The sequence below is a fragment of the Pongo abelii genome, chromosome 20, assembly GCF_028885655.2.
Source record: "Pongo abelii isolate AG06213 chromosome 20, NHGRI_mPonAbe1-v2.0_pri, whole genome shotgun sequence".
In the NCBI taxonomy this organism is placed as follows: domain Eukaryota; kingdom Metazoa; phylum Chordata; class Mammalia; order Primates; family Hominidae; genus Pongo; species Pongo abelii.
In genome coordinates, this window is record NC_072005.2 from 4,415,513 (window position 1) to 4,434,060 (window position 18,548).

Genomic DNA, 18,548 nt, shown 5'->3' on the forward strand with positions numbered 1-18,548 from the left:
GCCCAGGGTCCAGGCAGGTGAGCAGGTCAGATGTGGGGAGGGCGAGGGCCCCCGAGGCTAGGCTGGGAGGGTGGAGACCAGGCCTTCCCTGAGGGCCACTGCTAGCTGACAGTAGTCTCCAGCGTTCAAGGAACATGGGCCTCAGGGGCCAGCCTCGACTCACCCCAGCTCTGTCACCCATGCACCGTGTGACTTTGGACAGGTTGCCCTCCCACTCGGGGCTTCTCTTTCCTCCTCTGCATAAGGGACTGTCACGTGGGCACGGTCCCTAGCAAGTCACCCCGTGCTCCGAAGTTGCTCATTCCACAGTGGCGTCTCGTGTTTGTCTTCCTGCCCAGCGTAGCCGAGTTGCCTCCGTCCCAGTAAGAATTAGGCTGTGGTGTGGCGGGAAGGGACTTCCTGAGCTGCAGCCGCATGCTTGGTTGGCTGGACGTGAGCTGCAGTCACTGTGCCTGATTTCTGCAAATGGCTGTGTCTGGCATCCTAGCCTCCGATGGCCATGGGTGTCGGGCAGAGGAGAAGGCTCGGGAAGGCTCCGGACCCGTCCCCTCTCACGGCCCGTCACCTGAGGCTGTCCCTGCCGGGCCAGCTTCCCTGTTTCAGAGCTGAGCTGAATGCCCCGGCCCCTCACGGCCCCTGGTGCGCACGGTGACCCCCGGGGGCCAGCAGCCCCTCCACCCTTCCTCCCCCTGGGTCTGGGGTTGCTGGGCTCGTGTCCTAGGAGAGCATGGAAAGGGGACAGCAAGGTTCTCTTACCGGGCGAGTGGGGATATGGCTTCCTGGGGAGGCCGGGCTGAACGGCTCCTCCCCGCTGGACTGAGTGCAGCCACGGCACTTCTCACACCCGACCTGAGCCTGCCAGCCTCCACGACCTGGGCCAGCCTGAGAGCACGGGGTCCAGGCGGCCTTGCCTGGCGGGTGGGTCCGCTGCCGCCAGTGTCTCTGATGCCTGCAGCCTCCCCAGCCCCGGTTCCTCTGCAGCCCGGCACTTGGGTGGGCCTGAGGACCCAGGGGGAGTGTGCGGCGGAGGAGGGGCTGTTTCACAGGCACGCAGCCTCTGTGGCTGTTCCCAGCCCTGTCTGATCCCTCCATAGGGCACAGTTCCCCTGCGGGGAGGTCCTTTGTCTGTGTTCTCCAGGGGCAGCCGCTGGGCCCAGCCTCCCCAGGGGCCTCAGAGCCCCAGGTGCCCGGGACAGGCCTGTGGTGGGCGGCTGGAGGCAGAAGCAGCCTGTTTGCTTGTTTTTGCACCCCCCCACCCCCTGCAAACTACGCAGTCTCAAGCCAGGCTGGTGCAAAGCCCCAGCTGTGGCTGCTGTGGCTCCTGGCAGCTTTGTCCCCACCGTGAAGCCACCCCGGGGGTCAGCAAAGGCAGTAGCAGCCTGCCTTGGGATGATGATGGCAGTGTCACATTTTCTAGTACCTTCTACTATGAGGGAATGTGGTTCTTAAGACCCTCAAGGTGTGCTAAGGCCAGAGACCCACTTTCAGCATGAGGACGGAGCTGCCCGGAGCCTGGGATGCCACAGCACTGCCTGTACTGCTGATAGCTGGGGGCCCATGCTGCAGGACTGGAAGAGCCCTGCTAGATATAAAAGGGTTGCTAGCCGGGCAAACGGATGCCCTTCCAGGCTGGGTACGCTGCTTTTTCTCTTTCCTAATTGCAGTGCTCGCTTGGGGACTTCAAGGGAAGGCTCTTGGCTGGCGGTCTGAGTGACCCCAGGCTCTGAGAGGGGCAGGCAGCGCTGGGGAGGAGGTGGGAGGTGCAGGCAGGCCCGGAGCAGGGCGTGGGGTGGCTCAGTTCAGAAGGTCACTGCCTCCACAGCCCCTCGGTGCTCAGCCAGCTGCAGCCCCAAAGGTCTAGGGCTTTAGGGAACTGATCCAGGTTTGGGGGCGGGGAGAAGGTTCTGAGGCAGCTCCTCCCTGGGCAGAGCAGGGCGACTCCACGCTGGGCCTGCAGGCTCCTACAGCTGCTGCCCGCCAGGGGGCAAGGTGAAGGGCCCTACCAGCCAGCTGAGCGGGGGGTTGTGCTGTAGGCCCTCCAGCAGCTGCTCTAACCCCTGCCACGCCTGGTGCACACCCTCGCGGCTCTGCACCAGCCGATCTGCAGGCAGCTCCTCCACAGAGCCGGCCGAGGCCACGATGCCATAGAGCGCACAGAGGCTGTGCCGCGCCCGCCCCACCGGCTGCTGGAGCTCGGCGGGCAGGCCCTGGAGGCTGGAGGCCAGGCCACTGTAGGCCGTGTGCAGCTGCCGGAGAAGGCCGCAGACCCTGGACAGAACCCCGGCATCCCGCTCCTGTGGGAGGAATGCGCAAGGTGAGTGGAGACCCATGGGCAGGGTTGGGGGATCCTAGCCCTGTGCCAGACCCACCTCCTGGACAGCAGCGTCCTCCACACTGGCACCTGAGCCCTGGTCCAGACACGGCTGCCCTTCAGTAGCCTGCTGTGCCTTTTCAATCTGGAGAGAGAGTACAGTGGGGAAATGATGGCTTCTTGGCAAATGACCTTTCACAACCCCCACCTCCCCTTCCCCCAGGGACCTGGGCACATTCACAGTCCTGGGAGAAAGGCCACGAGTTCCAAGTCAGTTGTATCACAGTGGGCGTGTTGTCTTGCAGAAAGAGGCAATAGTTCCAACTTCCCCATGAGGTCATCAGGGGGTGCACATAACAGTGTCTGTGGGGTCATGTCACTCCTCACCCCTAAACCTGTGGCTGCCCAGTGCCCTTAAGATAAAACCCAGCTCCTCACCATGGCCTTGGTGGGCTGGCCCCTGGGACACCTCTGGCCTCATCTCCCATGGCACCCCACTGCTGTCTCCACTGAGGCCACACTGGCTCCGTTCTGCCCTCCGGCCACTCCAGCAGGCTCCTACCCCAGGGCCTTTGCACACACTGCCCACAGCCCACAGCCTGCTTCCTGGGCCCTTCACAAGGCCCGCGTTCAGCCTCAGCTCCAGGTGACCCTTGGTGAGACCTTCCCGGCCCGTGGTGTGGCAGCCCCAGTCCCTCCTGTCACATCTGCCCCTCTCCTCGGGGGCACAGCGCGCGGCTTTGGTGTTCATTGACTTGGTGTTTATCCGCCCCTGGTGGGGGAACGCTCAGGACTCTGTCCTCGTTGTTGCTGTGTCCCCAGCACGTGGCACCCATGCCCTGCCACCCAGTCCACAGGGCCCTGTCTTCCTCATCATCTCAATGGCTGGTGGGGATGCGGCACGCTGTCAAAATATTGATTCCAGACTGCTGTCGCCCTCCCAGCCCTCGCCATGCCAGTGCTGCAGACCTGAAGCCAGCTGCGTATGCAAACGCGTCCCCTCAGTGCCCACCAGGCATCTCCCCTCACCCTGTCCAAGCCCAGACTCCTAATATCCGCTCTGCAACCCGTGCAGCCTCCCCTCAGCTCCCCCCTGCTCTCCTTGTCTGCTCAGGTTACAAGCCTCAGGGGTCTCTTGGGGTCTTCTCTCACCTCCCACATCAGACCCGGGCAGCTCTGACTTCGAAACACCCAGAGCCCAGCTACTTCTCACCACCACAGCGTGACTCCTGAGGCCCAGCAGCACTTGCCTGGGTTTACGTCCCACTGTCTCCGCCTCTGGCCCTTGCCCCCGCCCCCGCCCAGTGGCCTGAACTCCCCATCAGAGCGATCCTTTTAAATGAAACCCACTTTGGATCAGGCCGCTCTGCCCAGAGCCCTCCAGGGCTCCCAACTCCCTTGGGGTCGAAGCCCAGGTCCGGCCCAACCTGCCCCGTCCCCTCCTGACTTGGCTCCAGCCTCCCAGGCCTCCTTCCTGTTCCTCCAACACGCCGGGACAGTCCTGCCCCAGGGCCTTTGCACGGGCCGTGCCCTCTACTCAGATCACACTCCTGCCCATTCTGACGCACTCCCTCTCTGTCCTTTAGACCTGACTTCAAGTGTCCCCTCTTCAGGGTGACCAGCCCCAGCACAGCTACTTCCTTATCCTGGTACATGTTCCATTTTCCAAGCATCATCCAATGCAACGCCCTATATATTCATCTGTGAATTGTCTTCCCCAACGATGGCGCCCCCCCTCCCCAACTCGAGGGCAGGCCTGGATATTCAAGGCCTTCAGTAGCACTGAAAGGAACAAGTGAGGCATGATGAGTCACACACCACATCCCATTTCCCAGCCCAGCATCCTTCGCGTGTGGCCCTGAGCAAAGCTCTTCTCTGCCTGTGGCCTCCTCCCCTTCTGAAAAGCGTCTGGGCCGAGTTCTCGCCCAGGCTGCTTTGCTGTGAGGATTCAAAGGTGGGAAAATGCTTTGTGATCAGCTGCTTGCAGCGCGCCGCGAGGGTGGGCCCGTTCCTTCATTTCTCCGTGGCGTTTACAGGAACGCCTTCCAACTGCGCCATTGTACCGCGTGCCAGAGGCATAGCAGCGACTGTGCACCTGGGGGTGGCCACAGTGACGTGAGGGGTCCCGAGGGTCCCTAGGACAGACTTGCCCTCGGCACTGTGGACGCTGGAGCCGGATGGTTCTCTGGGGTGGGGCCACCCTGGGCACTGCAGGGTGCTGAGCAGCGTCCCTGGCCTCCACTCTCTCCCCACCGGGGGCTTCCCCCGGTTGTGACAACCACAAATGTCCCCAGACATGGACTAGTGTCCCCTGGGGGCAGGTCATCTGCACTGAGAACCCTGGGTTAGACCCTCAAACTGAGGCTTGTCACAGACCCCGGATGTTGATTGAAAACACAGTGGCCTGGGCTGCATGCCAGGAATCCTGACCGAGGGCGGCATCTCGAGGTTCTCACAGCCCGCCGGGGTAGGACTGCTGTCCACCAACATGTAAAACCTGTGACTGCTGGGCACGGTGGCTCACGCCTGTCATCCCAGCACTTTGGGAAGCCAAGGCAAGAGAATCGCTGGAGCCCAGAAGCGCAAGACCAGCCTGGGTTACATAGGGAGGCCCCATCTCGACAAAAAATTTAACCAGGTTTGGTAGTGCGCACCCAGAGGCTGAGGCAGGAGGATCACTTGAACCCAGGAGTTTAAGACCAGCCTGGGCAACATAGCAAAATCTAATCTCTACTAAAAATATAACAACAACAACAAATATTAGCTGGGCGTGGTGGTGCATGCCAGTTGTCCAGCTGCTTGGGAGGCTGAGGTGGGAGGATCTCTTGACCCCAGTAGGTTGAAGCTGCAGTGGGTCATGATCAAGCCACTGTAGTCCAGCCTGGGTGGCAGAGCAAGACCCTGTCTCACTGTCTCAAAAACACAAAACCATAGAGCAGTCCTGTGAGATTCTGCCTCCCGGGACGCACAACAGCTTCTAAAGAAAATGTTGGCCTTCAGGACTGGGGAGGGGGAGACTGGAGGCCAGGGACGCTGCTCAGCTCCCTGCAGGGACCAGGATGACCCCACCCCAGAGAATGATCCGGCCCCAACGTCCAAAGGGGAGAACCTAGGCCAGAGGAAAAGAGCGGGGCCAGTGGGAGGGGTGGACAACTCTGGCCAGGGTGCGTGACCCCTGGATGCATCCGAGTCATGTTACATTGGGTCCTTTCCTGCGTGCGTTGCAACCCCAGGCCCTGTGGGCTCCCTGGATCCCATCCCCAGCTTCACTTTCCCCAGCCACAGCACCGCCTTTCCGCTCCCCGAACATACCCAGCTTGCTCCCCGGTAGCTTGCTGTCCTGTCCGTGCTTTCGGGGGCTTTGCACAGCTGTCTCCCCATCGGTCAGCACAGGTCCCAGAGGGATGGCCTTCCTACCCAGCCCACATCCTCCTCTGCACACAGATGGTTTTGCTGTCTTTGTGTCCCCACCGTCTATTTTTTTGAGACAGAGTCTTGCTCTGTCGCCCAGGCTGGAGTGCAGTGGCACAATCTTGGCTCACTGCAACCTCTGCCTCCCGGGTTCAAGTGATTCTCCTGCCTCAGCCTCCCAAGTAGGTGGGATTACAGGTGCCTGCCACCACTCCCGGCCAATTTTTGTATTTTTAGTAGAGATGGGGTTTCTCTGTGTTGGTCAGGCTGGTCTCGAACTCCTGACCTCAAGTGATCCACCCGCCTTGGCCTCCCAAATCGCTGGGGTTACAGGTGTGAGCCACTGCGCCCGGCCTACCCCCTGTCTTTAAGGATCTGATCGAGTTCCATCCCCCTTGCTGGGAGGCAAGCCCCATGAGTACAGACCCATGACCATCGGTGACACTGACGGCATCATCTCCTAGGCGCTCAGTCAGTATCTACAGCTGGGTGAGTCCTGGGCAGGGGTTCTAAGAAGTGCCCTGGGGATGGGGCAGCAGCAGGGGGAAGCTCTTACCAGCCTGAAGCAGTCGTGGAGCTGGGCCAGAGTGTCCCTGGCTTGGAACTGGCCATGCTGCAGGTGGCTCACCGCGTGTTCAAATGCCCGCTGGCGGAAGCTGGGACCCAGGTCACCTAAACGAACAAAATAGCTCCCCTGTTCCGCCGACAGCACCTTTGGCCCGGGCTGGGAGGCAGCCAGCTGAGCTGGAAAGGAAGGTGCACTGCTCAGTCCCGGAAGCCCCTCAGGGCGTCAGGGCTTGGGCTTTATAAAAGTTAAGTGAGGGCTGGGCGCGGTGGCTTACGCCTGTAATCCCAGCACTTTGGGAGGCCGAGGTGGGCGGATCACGAGGTCAGGAGATCGAGACCATCCTGGCTAACACACTGAAACCCCGTCTCTACTAAAAATACAAAAAATTAGCTGCGCGTGGTGGCGGGCGCCTTTAGTCCCAGCTACTCGGGAGGCTGAGGCAGGAGAATGGTGTGAACCCGGGAAGTGGAGCTTGCAGTGAGCCGAGATGGCGCCACTGCACTCCAGCCTGGGTAAGTTAAGTAAGGCCAGGCGCAGTGGCTCACGCCCATAATCACAGCACATTGGGAGGCCAAGGCGGGTGGATCACCTGGGATCAGGAGTTTGAGACCAGCCTGGCCAACATGGTGAAACCTTATCTCTACTAAAAATACAAAATAATAATAATTAGCCGAGTGTGGTGGCAGGTGCCTATAATCGCAGCTACTCGGGAGGCTGAGCAGGAGAATCGCTTGAACCCAGGAAGTGCGGAGGTTGCAGTGTGCTGACACTGCCACTGCACTCCAGCCTGGGTGACGAGCGAGACTCTGCCTCAAAAATAAATAAGTAAAAATAAAAGTCAAATGAAGCTGGATGTGGTGGCTTATGCCTGTAATCCCAGCACTTTGGGAGGCTGAGGCTGGAAGATCACTTGAACCCAGGAGTTTGAGACCAGCCTGGGCAACATAGAGAGACACAAAAAAAATACAAAAAAATACATAGCTGGGCATGGTGGTCCTAGCTATTTGAGAGGCTGGAACAGGAGGATCACTTGAGCCCAAGAGATTGAGGCTGTAGTGAGCTGTGAACGCACCACTGCACTACAATGTGGGTGACAGAGCAAGACCTTGTCTAAAAAAATGAAAAAGGGCCGGGTGCTCTCACGTGTAATCCCAACACTTTGGGAGGCTGAGGCAGGAGGATCGTTTGAGCCCAGGAGCTTGAGACCAGCCTGGGCAACATAGAGAGACCCCCATCTGAAACAAACCAAATACATACTTTTAAAAAAAAAAAAAAGTCAAGGGCCCAGCTGGGCACGGTGGCTCACGCCTGCAATCTCAGTACTTGGGAAGCTGAGGAGGGCGGATCACGAGGTCAAGGGATCGAGACCATCCTGGCTAACACGGTGAAACCCTGTCTCTACTAAAAATACAAAAAATTAGCCAGGCGTGGTGGCGGGCGCCTGTAGTCCCAGCTGTTCGGGAGGCTGAGGCAGGAGGATGGCGTGAACTCAGGAGGCGGAGCTTGCAGTGAGCCGAGATCATGCCACTGCACTCCAGCCTGGGTTACAGAGCGAGACTGTCTCAAAAAAAAGTCAAGGGCCCGCTAGCAGCTGTGCCTGCCTCAGGGACCCATGAACCCAGGCATCCCCTCACCTTGCTCCTCTGCATTCATGGGGTGGAAGATGTCCCCCAGCCCCTCCAACTCATTCCGCAGCAATGCCAAACGTGGGGCTTCTTCGGGGCCATGTGTGGTGGCCAAGGGCCCCGTGTCCTCCCTGCGTGGGGCGGCCCCTTGGGTGAACGTCGCCACGTCAGTTGCAAGGCCCTTGGTAGTGGCTGCGGCTTCCCAGGCAGGCTCTGGGCCTACACTGAACACATCTGGGGGCCTGGAGACGCCAGAGAACGGGGCCTCTCGGGGGCTCAGGGCAGTCTGCTCCCCACCATTGTCTGTGGTCCTGGAACTGGTGAGTCCACCCCAGGAGGTGGCCTGGGTACTAGGTAACCAATTCTGGAAGGTGCTGAGGCCAGTGTGGATGGCCCCTGTCGCCACGTTCCCCGACCCCATGAGCCCAGCGGACACTGCGTCTTGGGTTCCGGTCAGCACTGTCTTGGTGGTGTCCAGGCCCCCCTGGACAGCGCCTTTGGCCATGCTCATGGCACCGGTAACCCCACTGCAGACAGTGTCCTTGGTACCCATAAGCACAGCCTTGGAGGTGTCCACTCCAGTCTGCACGGTTCCTTTGGCCACATTCACTGACCTCATGACTCCAGTAGTCACTGCATCCTTAGTGCCACTCAGCACCGTCTTGGCTGTGTCCACACCTGTCTGGACGGTCCCTTTGGCCACGTTCACGGCACCAGTGACTCCACTGCAGACGGTGTCCTTGGTACCGGTTAGGACAGTCTTGGTGGTGTCCATGCCGGTCTGGACAGTCCCTTTGGCCATCTTCACAGCCCCTGTGAGCCCAGTGGACACGGTGTCTTTAGTGCCAGTTAAGACAGACTTTGTAGTGTCCAGGCCCCCCTGGACGGCCCCTTTGGCCACATTTGCAGCACCGGTCACCCCACTGCAGACGGTGTCCTTGGTACCGGTTAGGACAGTCTTGGTGGTGTCCACGCCAGTCTGGACAGTCCCTTTGGCCATCTTCACAGCCCCTGTGAGCCCAGTGGACACGGTGTCTTTAGTGCCAGTCAGGACAGACTTCGTAGTGTCCAGGCTCCCCTGGACGGCCCCCTTGGCCACGTTTGTGGCACCGGTTACCCCACTGCAGACGGTGTCCTTGGTGCCGGTCAGCACAGTCTTGGTGGTGTCCACGCCGGTCTGGATGGTCCCTTTGGCAACATTCACTGCCCCCAGGAGCCCAGTAGTCACTGTGTCCTTAGTGCCAGTCAGCACAGTCTTGGCTGTGTCTACACCCGTCTGGACGGCCCCCTTGGCCACATTCGCTGCCCCCGTGAGCCCGGTGGACACTGTGTCTTTCGTACCCATGACCACAGACTTGGTAGTGTCCAGGCCCCCCTTGACGGCCCCTTTGGCCACGTTCACGGCACCAGTCACTCCACTGCAGACGGTGTCCTTGGTGCCAGTTAGGACAGTCTTGGTAGTGTCCATGCCGGTCTGGACAGTCCCTTTGGCCAACTTCACAGCCCCTGTGAGCCCAGTGGACACGGTGTCTTTAGTGCCAGTTAAGACAGACTTTGTAGTGTCCAGGCCCCCCTGGACGGCCCCTTTGGCCACATTTGCAGCACCGGTCACCCCACTGCAGACGGTGTCCTTGGTACCGGTCAGCACAGTCTTGGTAGTATCCACGCCGGTCTGGACAGTCCCTTTGGCCAAGTTCACAGCCCCTGTGAGCCCAGTGGACACGGTGTCTTTAGTGCCAGTCAGGACAGACTTCGTAGTGTCCAGGCCCCCCTGGACGGCCCCTTTGGCCACGTTCATGGCACCGGTCACCCCACTGCAGACGGTGTCCTTGGTACCGGTCAGCACAATCTTGGTGGTGTCCACGCCTGTCTGGACGGTCCCTTTGGCAACATTCACTGCCCCCATGAGCCCAGTAGTGACTGTGTCCTTGGTGCCGGTCAGCACGGTCTTGGCCGTGTCTACACCTGTCTGGGCAGCCCCTTTGGCCACGTTCACAGCACTGGTCACCCCACTGCCAAGGGTGTTCTTTGTACCTGTCGCGATATTTTGGGTCGTTTTCAGCCCAGTTTGCACAGCCCCCTTGGCCACGTTCATGGCACCGGTGACTCCACTGCAGACGGTGTCCTTGGTACCGGTCAGCACAGTCTTGGTGGTGTCCATGCCTGTCTGGACGGTCCCTTTGGCAACATTCACTGCCCCCATGAGCCCAGTAGTCACTGTGTCCTTAGTGCCGGTCAGCACGGTCTTGGCTGTGTCTACACCCGTCTGGACGGCCCCCTTGGCCACATTCGCTGCCCCTGTGAGCCCAGTCGACACTGTGTCTTTTGTACCTATGACCACAGACTTGGTAGTGTCCAGGCCCCCCTGGACGGCCCCTTTGGCCACGTTCACAGCACTGGTCACCCCACTGCAGACGGTGTCCTTGGTGCCGGTTAGGACAGTCTTACTGGTGTCCACGCCGGTCTGGATGGTCCCTTTGGCCACGTTCACTGCCCCGGTGACTCCCGTGGACACAGCGTCTTTAGTGCCAGTCAGGACAGACTTTGTAGTGTCCAGGCCCCCCTGGACGGCCCCTTTGGCCACATTCATGGCACCGGTCACCCCACTGCAGACAGTGTCCTTGGTACCTGTTAGAACAGTCTTGGTGGTGTCCATGCCTGTCTGGATGGTTCCTCTGGCCAAGTTCATGGCACCAGTTATCCCACTACAGACGGTATCCTTTGTACCTGTTGCGATATTTTGGGTTGTGTTCAGCCCAGTTTGCACGGCCCCCTTGGCCACATTCGCTGCCCCTGTGAGCCCAGTGGACACCGTGTCTTTCGTACCCATGACCACAGACTTTGTGGTATCCAGGCCCCCCTGGACAGCCCCTTTGGCCAAGTTCATGGCACCGGTCACCCCACTGCAGACAGTATCCTTGGTACCGGTTAGGACAGTCTTGGTGGTATCCATGCCGGTCTGGATGGTTCCTTTGGCCACGTTCATGGCACCGGTCACCCCACTACAGACAGTGTCCTTGGTACCTGTTAGGACAGTCTTACTGGTGTCCACACCGGTCTGAATGGTTCCTCTGGCCACATTCACAGCCCCTGTAAGCCCAGTGGACACAGCATCTTTGGTGCCGGTCAGCACAGCCTTGGAGGTTTCCACGCCAGTCTGGACAGTCCCTTTGGCCAAGTTCACTGCCCCCATGACCCCAGTAGTCACTGTGTCTTTGGTGCCGGTCAGCACAGTCTTGGCGGTGTCCACACCGGCCTGTACGGTCCCTTTGGCCACATTCACTGCCCCCGTGAGCCCAGTGGACACTGTGTCCTTGGTGCCGGTGAGGACAGCCTTTGAGGTTTCCAGACCCCCTTGGACGGCCCCCTTAGCCATGTCCATGGCTCCTGTGACCCCACTGGACACCGCCTCCTTGGTGCCCGTGAGTGCAGACCGAGTGGTGTCCAGGCCTCCCTGGACCACTCCCTTAGCCGTGTCCACCATGCTGGCCACCCCGGAGGACGCGGCATCCTTGGCCCTGGACATCTTGGAACACACCAGGTCTTTGGCCCCAGACGCCATCTCCTGAGAAAGGACACAGGTGGATCGAGAGAAGGACTGAGAGGCGTACTCCACCCCAATATCCGCCAGCCCAGCCCCTTAGTGTGCTTTGGGGCAAGGAACTGCAGGCACCCAGAGGCCCCACCTCCTCAAAAAGCGAGCTGCTTCCTCCTCACCCCGACCCCAGTCAGCCAGACACTCATCGGGCTATGGCGTGGCACCCTGGCTCTCCGGGATGAAGTCCTCATGAGCTCGCAGCGCCAGCCTCTTCCATTCTCACGCACCCCTTTCCCGGCTGCAGGCAGGCTTCGTCCATGACAGCACGTCCCAGACTCGGACTCAGCCAAGGTCCCCAGGCCTGGACTCAGCGCAGGTCCTACAGTTACGTTTCTGTTCCTCTTGCTTATTCTCCATTCATGGCAAATGTTGAGCCTGGTGTCTAGTGACACCAGGGAGACCAAATTGCTTATTAAAATCATTATATCCAGGCTGGGTGTGATGGCCGATGCCTGCAATCCTAGCATGCTGGGAGGCCAAAGTGGGAGGATCACTTGAGCCCAGGAGTTTAAGATCAACCTGGGCAACCAAACAAGACCCAGTCTCTACAAAATTTTAACAGTTGGCTGGGCGGGGGGCACACCTGTAGTCCCAGCTACTTGGGAGACTGAGGTGGGAGGATTGCTTGAGCCCAGGAGGTTGAGGCAGTCGTGAGATATGATCATACCACTGTACTCCAGCCTGGGCAACAGAATGAGATTCTGTCTCAAAAATAATAATATATGCCTGTAATCCCAGCACTTGGGGAGGCCGAGGCAGGCGGATCATGAGGTCAGGAGATCGATACCATCCTGGCTAACACAGTGAAACCCTGTCTCTACTAAAAAATACAAAAAATTAGCCGGGCGTGGTGGCGGGGGCCTGTAATCCCAGCTACTCGGGGGGCTGAGGCAGGAGAATGGCGTGAACCCGGGAAGGCGGAGCTTGCAGTGATCCAAGATCGCGCCACTGCACTCCAGCTTGGGTGAAAGAGCGAGACTCCATCTCAAATAATAGTAATAATAATAATAATATATTCAGGCTGGGCACAGTGGCTCACGCCTGTAATCCCAGCACTATGGGTGGCTAAGGCGGGAGGATTGCTTGAGCCCACAAGTTTAAGAGCAACCTGGGCAACGGTGAGACCCCATCTTTAAAAAAATAAAAACAGGCCGGGCGCGGTGACTCATGCCTGTAATCCCAGCACTTTGGGAGGCCGAGGCAGGTGGATCACCTGGGGTCAAGAGTTCAAGACCAGCCTGACCAATATGGTGAAACTCTGTCTCTACTAAAAATACAAAAATTAGCCAGGCATGGTGGCAGGCACCTGTAATCCCAGCTACTCTGCAGGCTGAGGCAGGAGAATCGCTTGAACCCAGGAGGCGGAGGTTGCAGTGAGCCGAGATCGTGCCATTGCACTCCAGCCTGGGTGACAGAGCGAGACTCTGTCTCAAAAATAAATAAATAAATAAATAAACACAAGAATGAAGGTGATGATGACCTAGGAGTTCTAACACTCAGGTGTACCTGTGAGGTGCTGTTTTTGTTTGTTTTTTGAGACAGAGTCTCACTCTGTCACCCAGGCTGGAGTGCAGTGGCGAGATCTCGGCTCACTGCAGTCTCCGCCTCCTGGGTTCAAGCAATTTTTCTGCCTCAGCCTCCTGAGTAGCTGAGATTACAGGCGTGCACCACCATGCCCAGCTAATTTTTGTATTTTTAGTAGAGATGAGGTTTCACCATGTTGGCCAGGCTGGTCTCAAACTCCTGAGCTCAATTGATCCGCCTGCCTCAGCCTCCCAAAGTGTTGGGATTATAGGCGTGAACCACCGTGCCCAGCCAAGGTGCTATTTTAATTCAGTAGTTTTCAACTGGGTGATTCTGCCCCCAGGGGGCACTGGGTGATGTCTGGAGACATCTGTAGTTGTCACAACTTGGGGAGGCTCCTGGCATGGAGTGGGTGGAGACCAGGGATGGTGCTCGGCACCCTGCAGTGCCCAGGATGGCCCCACCCCAGAGAATGATCCAACCCCAAATATCCACAGTACTGAGGTTGAGAAGCCCTGAAATTGTATTATCAGAACCCATCTCCCCACAGCTTTGGCTCAGGTGGGCACCTTGGGCTCTGTAGTTGGAGAGACCCAGGTTCAAGTCCCAGCTTTTTACCCTCTCCTGCCCCCGACACTTGCTGTGTGGCCTTAGGCAAGCCACATGCCCTCTTCTGAGCTAATATCCTCGTCTGGAAAATGCTGATTAAAACAGATCCTCTTGCCAGGCACCGTGGCTAATGCCTGTAATCCCAGCACTTTGGGAGGCTGAGGTGGGTGGATCACCTGAGGTCAGGAGTTTGAGACCAGCCTGACCAACATGGTGAAACCCCGTCTCTACTAAAAACACAAAAATTAGCTGGGCATGGTGGTGAGCACTTGTAGTCCCAGCTACTCAGGAGGTTGAGGCAGGAGAATCGCTTGAACCTGGGAGGCAGAGGTTGCAGTGAGCTGAGATCGTGCCACTGCATTCCAGCCTGGGTGAAACAGCGAAACTGCATCTCAAAAAATAAAAGTATAAGAAATAAAGTGCTTACGCTGCTGTCGCTTTGGTCTCATCTTGCCAGGCACAGCCCTGTGTAGACTGGAAACTTACGTGATTAGAGTGGGGTAGCACTGCACCCATTTCACAGATGTGGAAATAGAGGCTCAGAGGGGAAGCTCCGCCTGGGATCCCCAGGCTGTCTGCCTTCCTTCAGGCCCACAGCAGCCCCCCAGATAGCAGGAACTGAAATGTCCCAGGAGGGGGCACCCCCAGGGCTCCTGCCACATCAGACCCTGCGCCCTGCACATCCTCTCACCTTTTCCGAAGGTTGCAGCTCCTTCTCCGTCCATGGGGCCGTCTGCTCTGGGTGGGCAGCCACTGTGGGGACGGGGGCCGGTCAGGGAGGGCGAGGGATGCAGTTAGAACCATCTACCCAGCTGCCCATTGTGCAATAGCCAGGCACAGCCTGAAAGGTCAGGAATACTTCAGCTACCCCGCCAGGGACAGCAAGAGGTGACATCCACGGCTACCAGCCAGACCTGGTCACCCCCCAACCCCGCTGGGGGCTCCCCCCAAGCCTAGGGCCACTGTTCGCTGAGGCAGGGCTCCATGGAACTTCCTCTGCTGGGTGCTGGACACCCACCCTGAGTCCGGGGGTTCACATAGCCTGGGATGGGGGAGCAGCCCCTTGCCCTGCCCGCCCCGCCCCCGCTGCAGCTGCCTGCTGCCTATCGCCAGGCCAAGGTATGTGGAGCAGAAGTCAGCTGCCTGGGGCTCTGGGCCCAGAGGGAGGCCCAGCTCAGGCAGCCGCCCCAACCGTGGGTTCCCTGTCACCGTCCCTGATCGCCCAAGCTGAGCCACAGGAGGCTGGGGAGCCCCTGGGCTGTGTGACCCCAGGGGAGCTGTTGCTCCTCCCTGGGAGTCTGGATCTCACTCTGATGAGCTCAGATGGGCAGAGCACCCAGCCTGGGCCATGGTGCATCATAAACGGGGTGCAGGGTGGGGGAACGGCCGAGGGACTGAATGGGGGGCATTGCAGGGAGACAGGCTGGGTTGAAAGCCACCTTTGGCCACTCACCCCCCATATTTATGCCTCAGTTTCCCCATCTGCCACAAGATGTCCTAGTGTCTGATGAGAGCACACAGACAAATATGGAGGGCTCCCCAAATGGCTGGAAGTCCCTGCCCGGGGAGCTCCTTCTCCCAGGTCCATGTGTAGAGTCCCCCGACGCCCCCAGCTGGGCCGGCCACTCACCCTGAGCCTGTGGTTGAGCAGCCTCGGCAGCAGGCACTCCTGTGGGATCAGCGGCCGGCCGGGCTCTCGCCGAGCTATGCGCATTGGCCATCAGGTTCCGGGCAGAGCTGAAGCCAGGCAGGGACCCAAAGAAGCTGCCCAGGGTCTGCATGGGGGCGGGGGGTGTGCAGGATGAGCGGGCCAAGCCTCGGCAGGGACGGGTCGGAGGAAGCATCGATCGATCAGCCCAATGCCGACCCGGCCCCTTGCTCCCGGGTGACCTCGGGAAAGTGTTTCAGCCACTCAGCCTCAGTTTCCACACCTGGACAATGGGCAGACTCAGCCTGCCTCCCAAGCACAGAGGAAAAGATCGTCTACCCGATCTCCAAAGACCTTTTCCTTCTAGGATCCCCACTGCACAGATGGGGAAACTGAGGCTCAGAGAGGGGCGGAGCTGAGGCCAGCCCAAGGTCACCCGCTGGGGAAGGTGTCGAGGTCTGCGTGGGTGCCCCGCTTCCAGCTTGGGTCAGAAAGGAAGGGGTATCATGGTTCCCAGACCGCCCCTGCCAGCCCACCAAGGAAGCACCTGTCTAGACTCGAGACCCCAGGACTGTGGAGTTCACCTTCTCCGGCTCTGGGGCATCTCCAGGCCCCAGCAAGAATCTGCCCCCCATTTCCTCTCTTTACCTTGCCCTTCGGTTTGGGGGGATCCTGTCTCCCTTCGTCCGGAGCAGACATAGTGAGAACGTGAGAAGCTGGAAGGGGGCAGAGAAGGCGCGTGAATGGGGGTTCCCCAGCCTCCCATCCCACACCCACTCCCCACCAAAAGCCTGAGCAGCCCCCGACACCCACCTGCAGGCCTGGCCTCACCCTGGTGTCACTGAAGCAGACGCGGCCCCGCTCACCTGCACTGCGCGGGGTCCCCTGGAGGACGGACCGGCCTGGCTGGCAGCTGGCTCTGCCCTCAGCTCCCTGGCCTTATAGGGTCCGGGGCAGGCGCAGGCCCAGCCAGCAGGGGCAGGCGGCCAATGGGCCCAGGGGAGGTGGCCTGGATGGTCACGTGGCCACCTGCCCAGCCCAGCGTGGGCCCAGGCCCAGCACCTTTCCCCTGTTCCCTGCCCACAGCTTGCATCAGGCTGAGTGGCTCACAGGTCAGCTGGGCTCCCCTCCCGGGCCCCTGAGGGACTGCCTGTGTGCCGTCCTGCCTCCAGTTCCATCCACGAGGTGGGTGTAGTTCAAATCCCTGCTGCGCCAGGATGCCTTGGCCGGTTACCATCTTTGTGCCTCAGTTTTCTCTCTCGTACTCCGCACCACGTCCCGTAACGTCCAGCTTCTTCTCTGCTCTCATCTCCCCAAGCTTCCTCCTTCGCTTGCTTCATCCCAGCCACACAGGCCTCCTCGCTATGCCTCCAGCGCACCTGGCACGGTCCTGCCTTAGGGCCTCTACACGGGCTGTGCCCTCTGCCTGGAACACCTTCCCCGCAGGTTCCCACAGGGCACCCTCTTCCGCCCACAGAACAGTGCCTGGCATACATTTGGTGCTTAATACACGTTTGGCTCAATGGAGCAACACAGAGAGTGATTGTGAGCCTCTGTGTGATCGTGAGCCTCTGTGAGATGAGGTTGTGCATTGAACAAATGCTACTTTCGCGTTACCCAGGCAGAAGCGGGGTCTTGGGGTCTCGGCAAGGAGCAGGGGCTGTCCTCAGTGTGGAGGGGAGCCCGTCACTCTCCGGAAGGGACTTGGGCCAAAACGCAGACCAAGATGGAGCACCAGCCAAGCTGGGGGCACCCTAGGAGTGGAAACCCAGCCTGGGGGGCTTGGGCCAACCCAGGGAGGCTCCCTGGAGGAGGTGTCCTGTTCCAGGAAGTGGTGAGGACGGGATTCAAACCGAGACCCGGAACCTTCGTGCTGAGCCCAGCCTATGTGCTGGGCTGTCTGTGGGTGGGTGGGCAGAGGAATGGCCGTGATGCCCACCCTGGGCTGTGTCCCCCTCCTACCTGACCCTGAGATAGGATTCCTAGCCCTGTGTTATTGGGGGTGAGAGGGCAGACCCCATGGGTGGCTCTGGGCACTGGGCTGGGAGGAGGGAGGGTCCAGCCCCAGGATCTGATGATTCCCAGGCCGTCTGTCTCCTTGGAGCCGACACTGTGTTTGCCAAACAGTGGGGGAACAGAAGGGGGGGTGTCCCCCAACCTCTCCTACCAGCCAGTGCTTCCCAAGGGTGGCTGGGAGAGCTCTGGGTGCCCCTCCCCTTCCCAAAGGGCGGCCACAGCCCAGTGTGTGGGGAGAAAAAATTAAAAAGTGATCATAAACATCCCAGCCAGGACCTACCGCTTCTCTGCCCAGCACCCTCCATGGCTCCCACCTTCCCTGGGGTGGGAACCCGGGGTCAAAGCCCAAGTCCCCTTCCTACAGCCCACTAGGCCCTGCATAACCTGCCTCGTCCGCTCCCCACCTTCCCCTCCTTCTGCTCCTCACTCTGCTCCAGTCACATGGGCCTTTTCACTGTTCCCATAACACGCCAGGACAGAGGAGTCCCTCAAAGACACACGTAACTGTGCCTGCTTAACCCCGCGCACACCCTGCCTCAGGGCCTTCGTGCGGGTTGTTGCTTTTGCCTCCAGCACCCTTTCCCACACCCCTCACCTCCTTCCAGATTTTTCCTCAAACATCACTTCCTCAAAGAGGCCTTCCTGGGTCTCCTCTCCCTTTAAAAAATATATACCTCAGGCCAGGTGCCATGGCTCACCCTGTAATCCCAGCATTTAGGGAGACCCAGGCAGGAGGATTGGCTTGAGCACAGGAGTTTGAGACCAGCCTGGGCGACAGAGCGCGATCCCGCCTCAAAAGAAAAAAAAAATTATATGTCCCGTGACCCTGCCTCAAAAGAAAAAAAAAATATATATATATATATATAATTTTTTTTTCTTTTGAGGCGGGGTCGCGCTCTGTCGCCCAGGCTGGAGTACAGTGGTGCGATCTTGGCTCACTGCAACCTCTGCCTCCCGGGTTCACACCATTCTGCCTCAGCCTCCCGAGTAGCTGGGACTACAGGCACTCGCCACCACACCCGGCTAATTTTTTGTATTTTTAGTAGAGACGGGGTTTCACTATGCTAGGCAGGATGGTCTCGATCTCCTGACCTCGTGATCCACCCGCCTCGGCCTCCCAAAGTGTTGGGATTACAGGCATGAGCCACCGTGCCCGGCTGCCCAAAAAATATTTTTAAATAAAAATTAAATGAATTAATGGGCCAGGCACGGTGACTCATGCCTGTAATCCCAGCATC

General features: G+C 59.2%; 1 protein-coding gene across 2 annotated transcripts; it reads right to left on the bottom strand.

Moving 5' to 3' along the window:
• Positions 1–1,082: 1,082 nt before the first annotated feature.
• PLIN4 (perilipin 4) lies at positions 1,083–16,178 on the bottom strand. Of its 2 annotated transcripts, XM_054539397.2 has the most exons (7): positions 15,943–16,178; positions 15,277–15,421; positions 14,338–14,399; positions 7,925–11,480; positions 6,279–6,466; positions 2,370–2,456; positions 1,083–2,294 (listed from the first exon to the last, which is right to left on the bottom strand). In XM_054539397.2, exons 1-7 carry the CDS (start codon positions 15,991–15,993, stop codon positions 1,962–1,964), a joined length of 4,422 nt encoding a protein of 1,473 aa, XP_054395372.2. In that variant the 5' UTR covers positions 15,994–16,178; the 3' UTR covers positions 1,083–1,961. The 2 variants fall into 2 exon arrangements, with proteins under 2 accessions (XP_054395372.2, XP_054395373.2); XM_054539398.2 differs by lacking the exon at positions 15,943–16,178 and having other exon boundaries at positions 15,277–15,773.
• Positions 16,179–18,548: the final 2,370 nt, after the last annotated feature.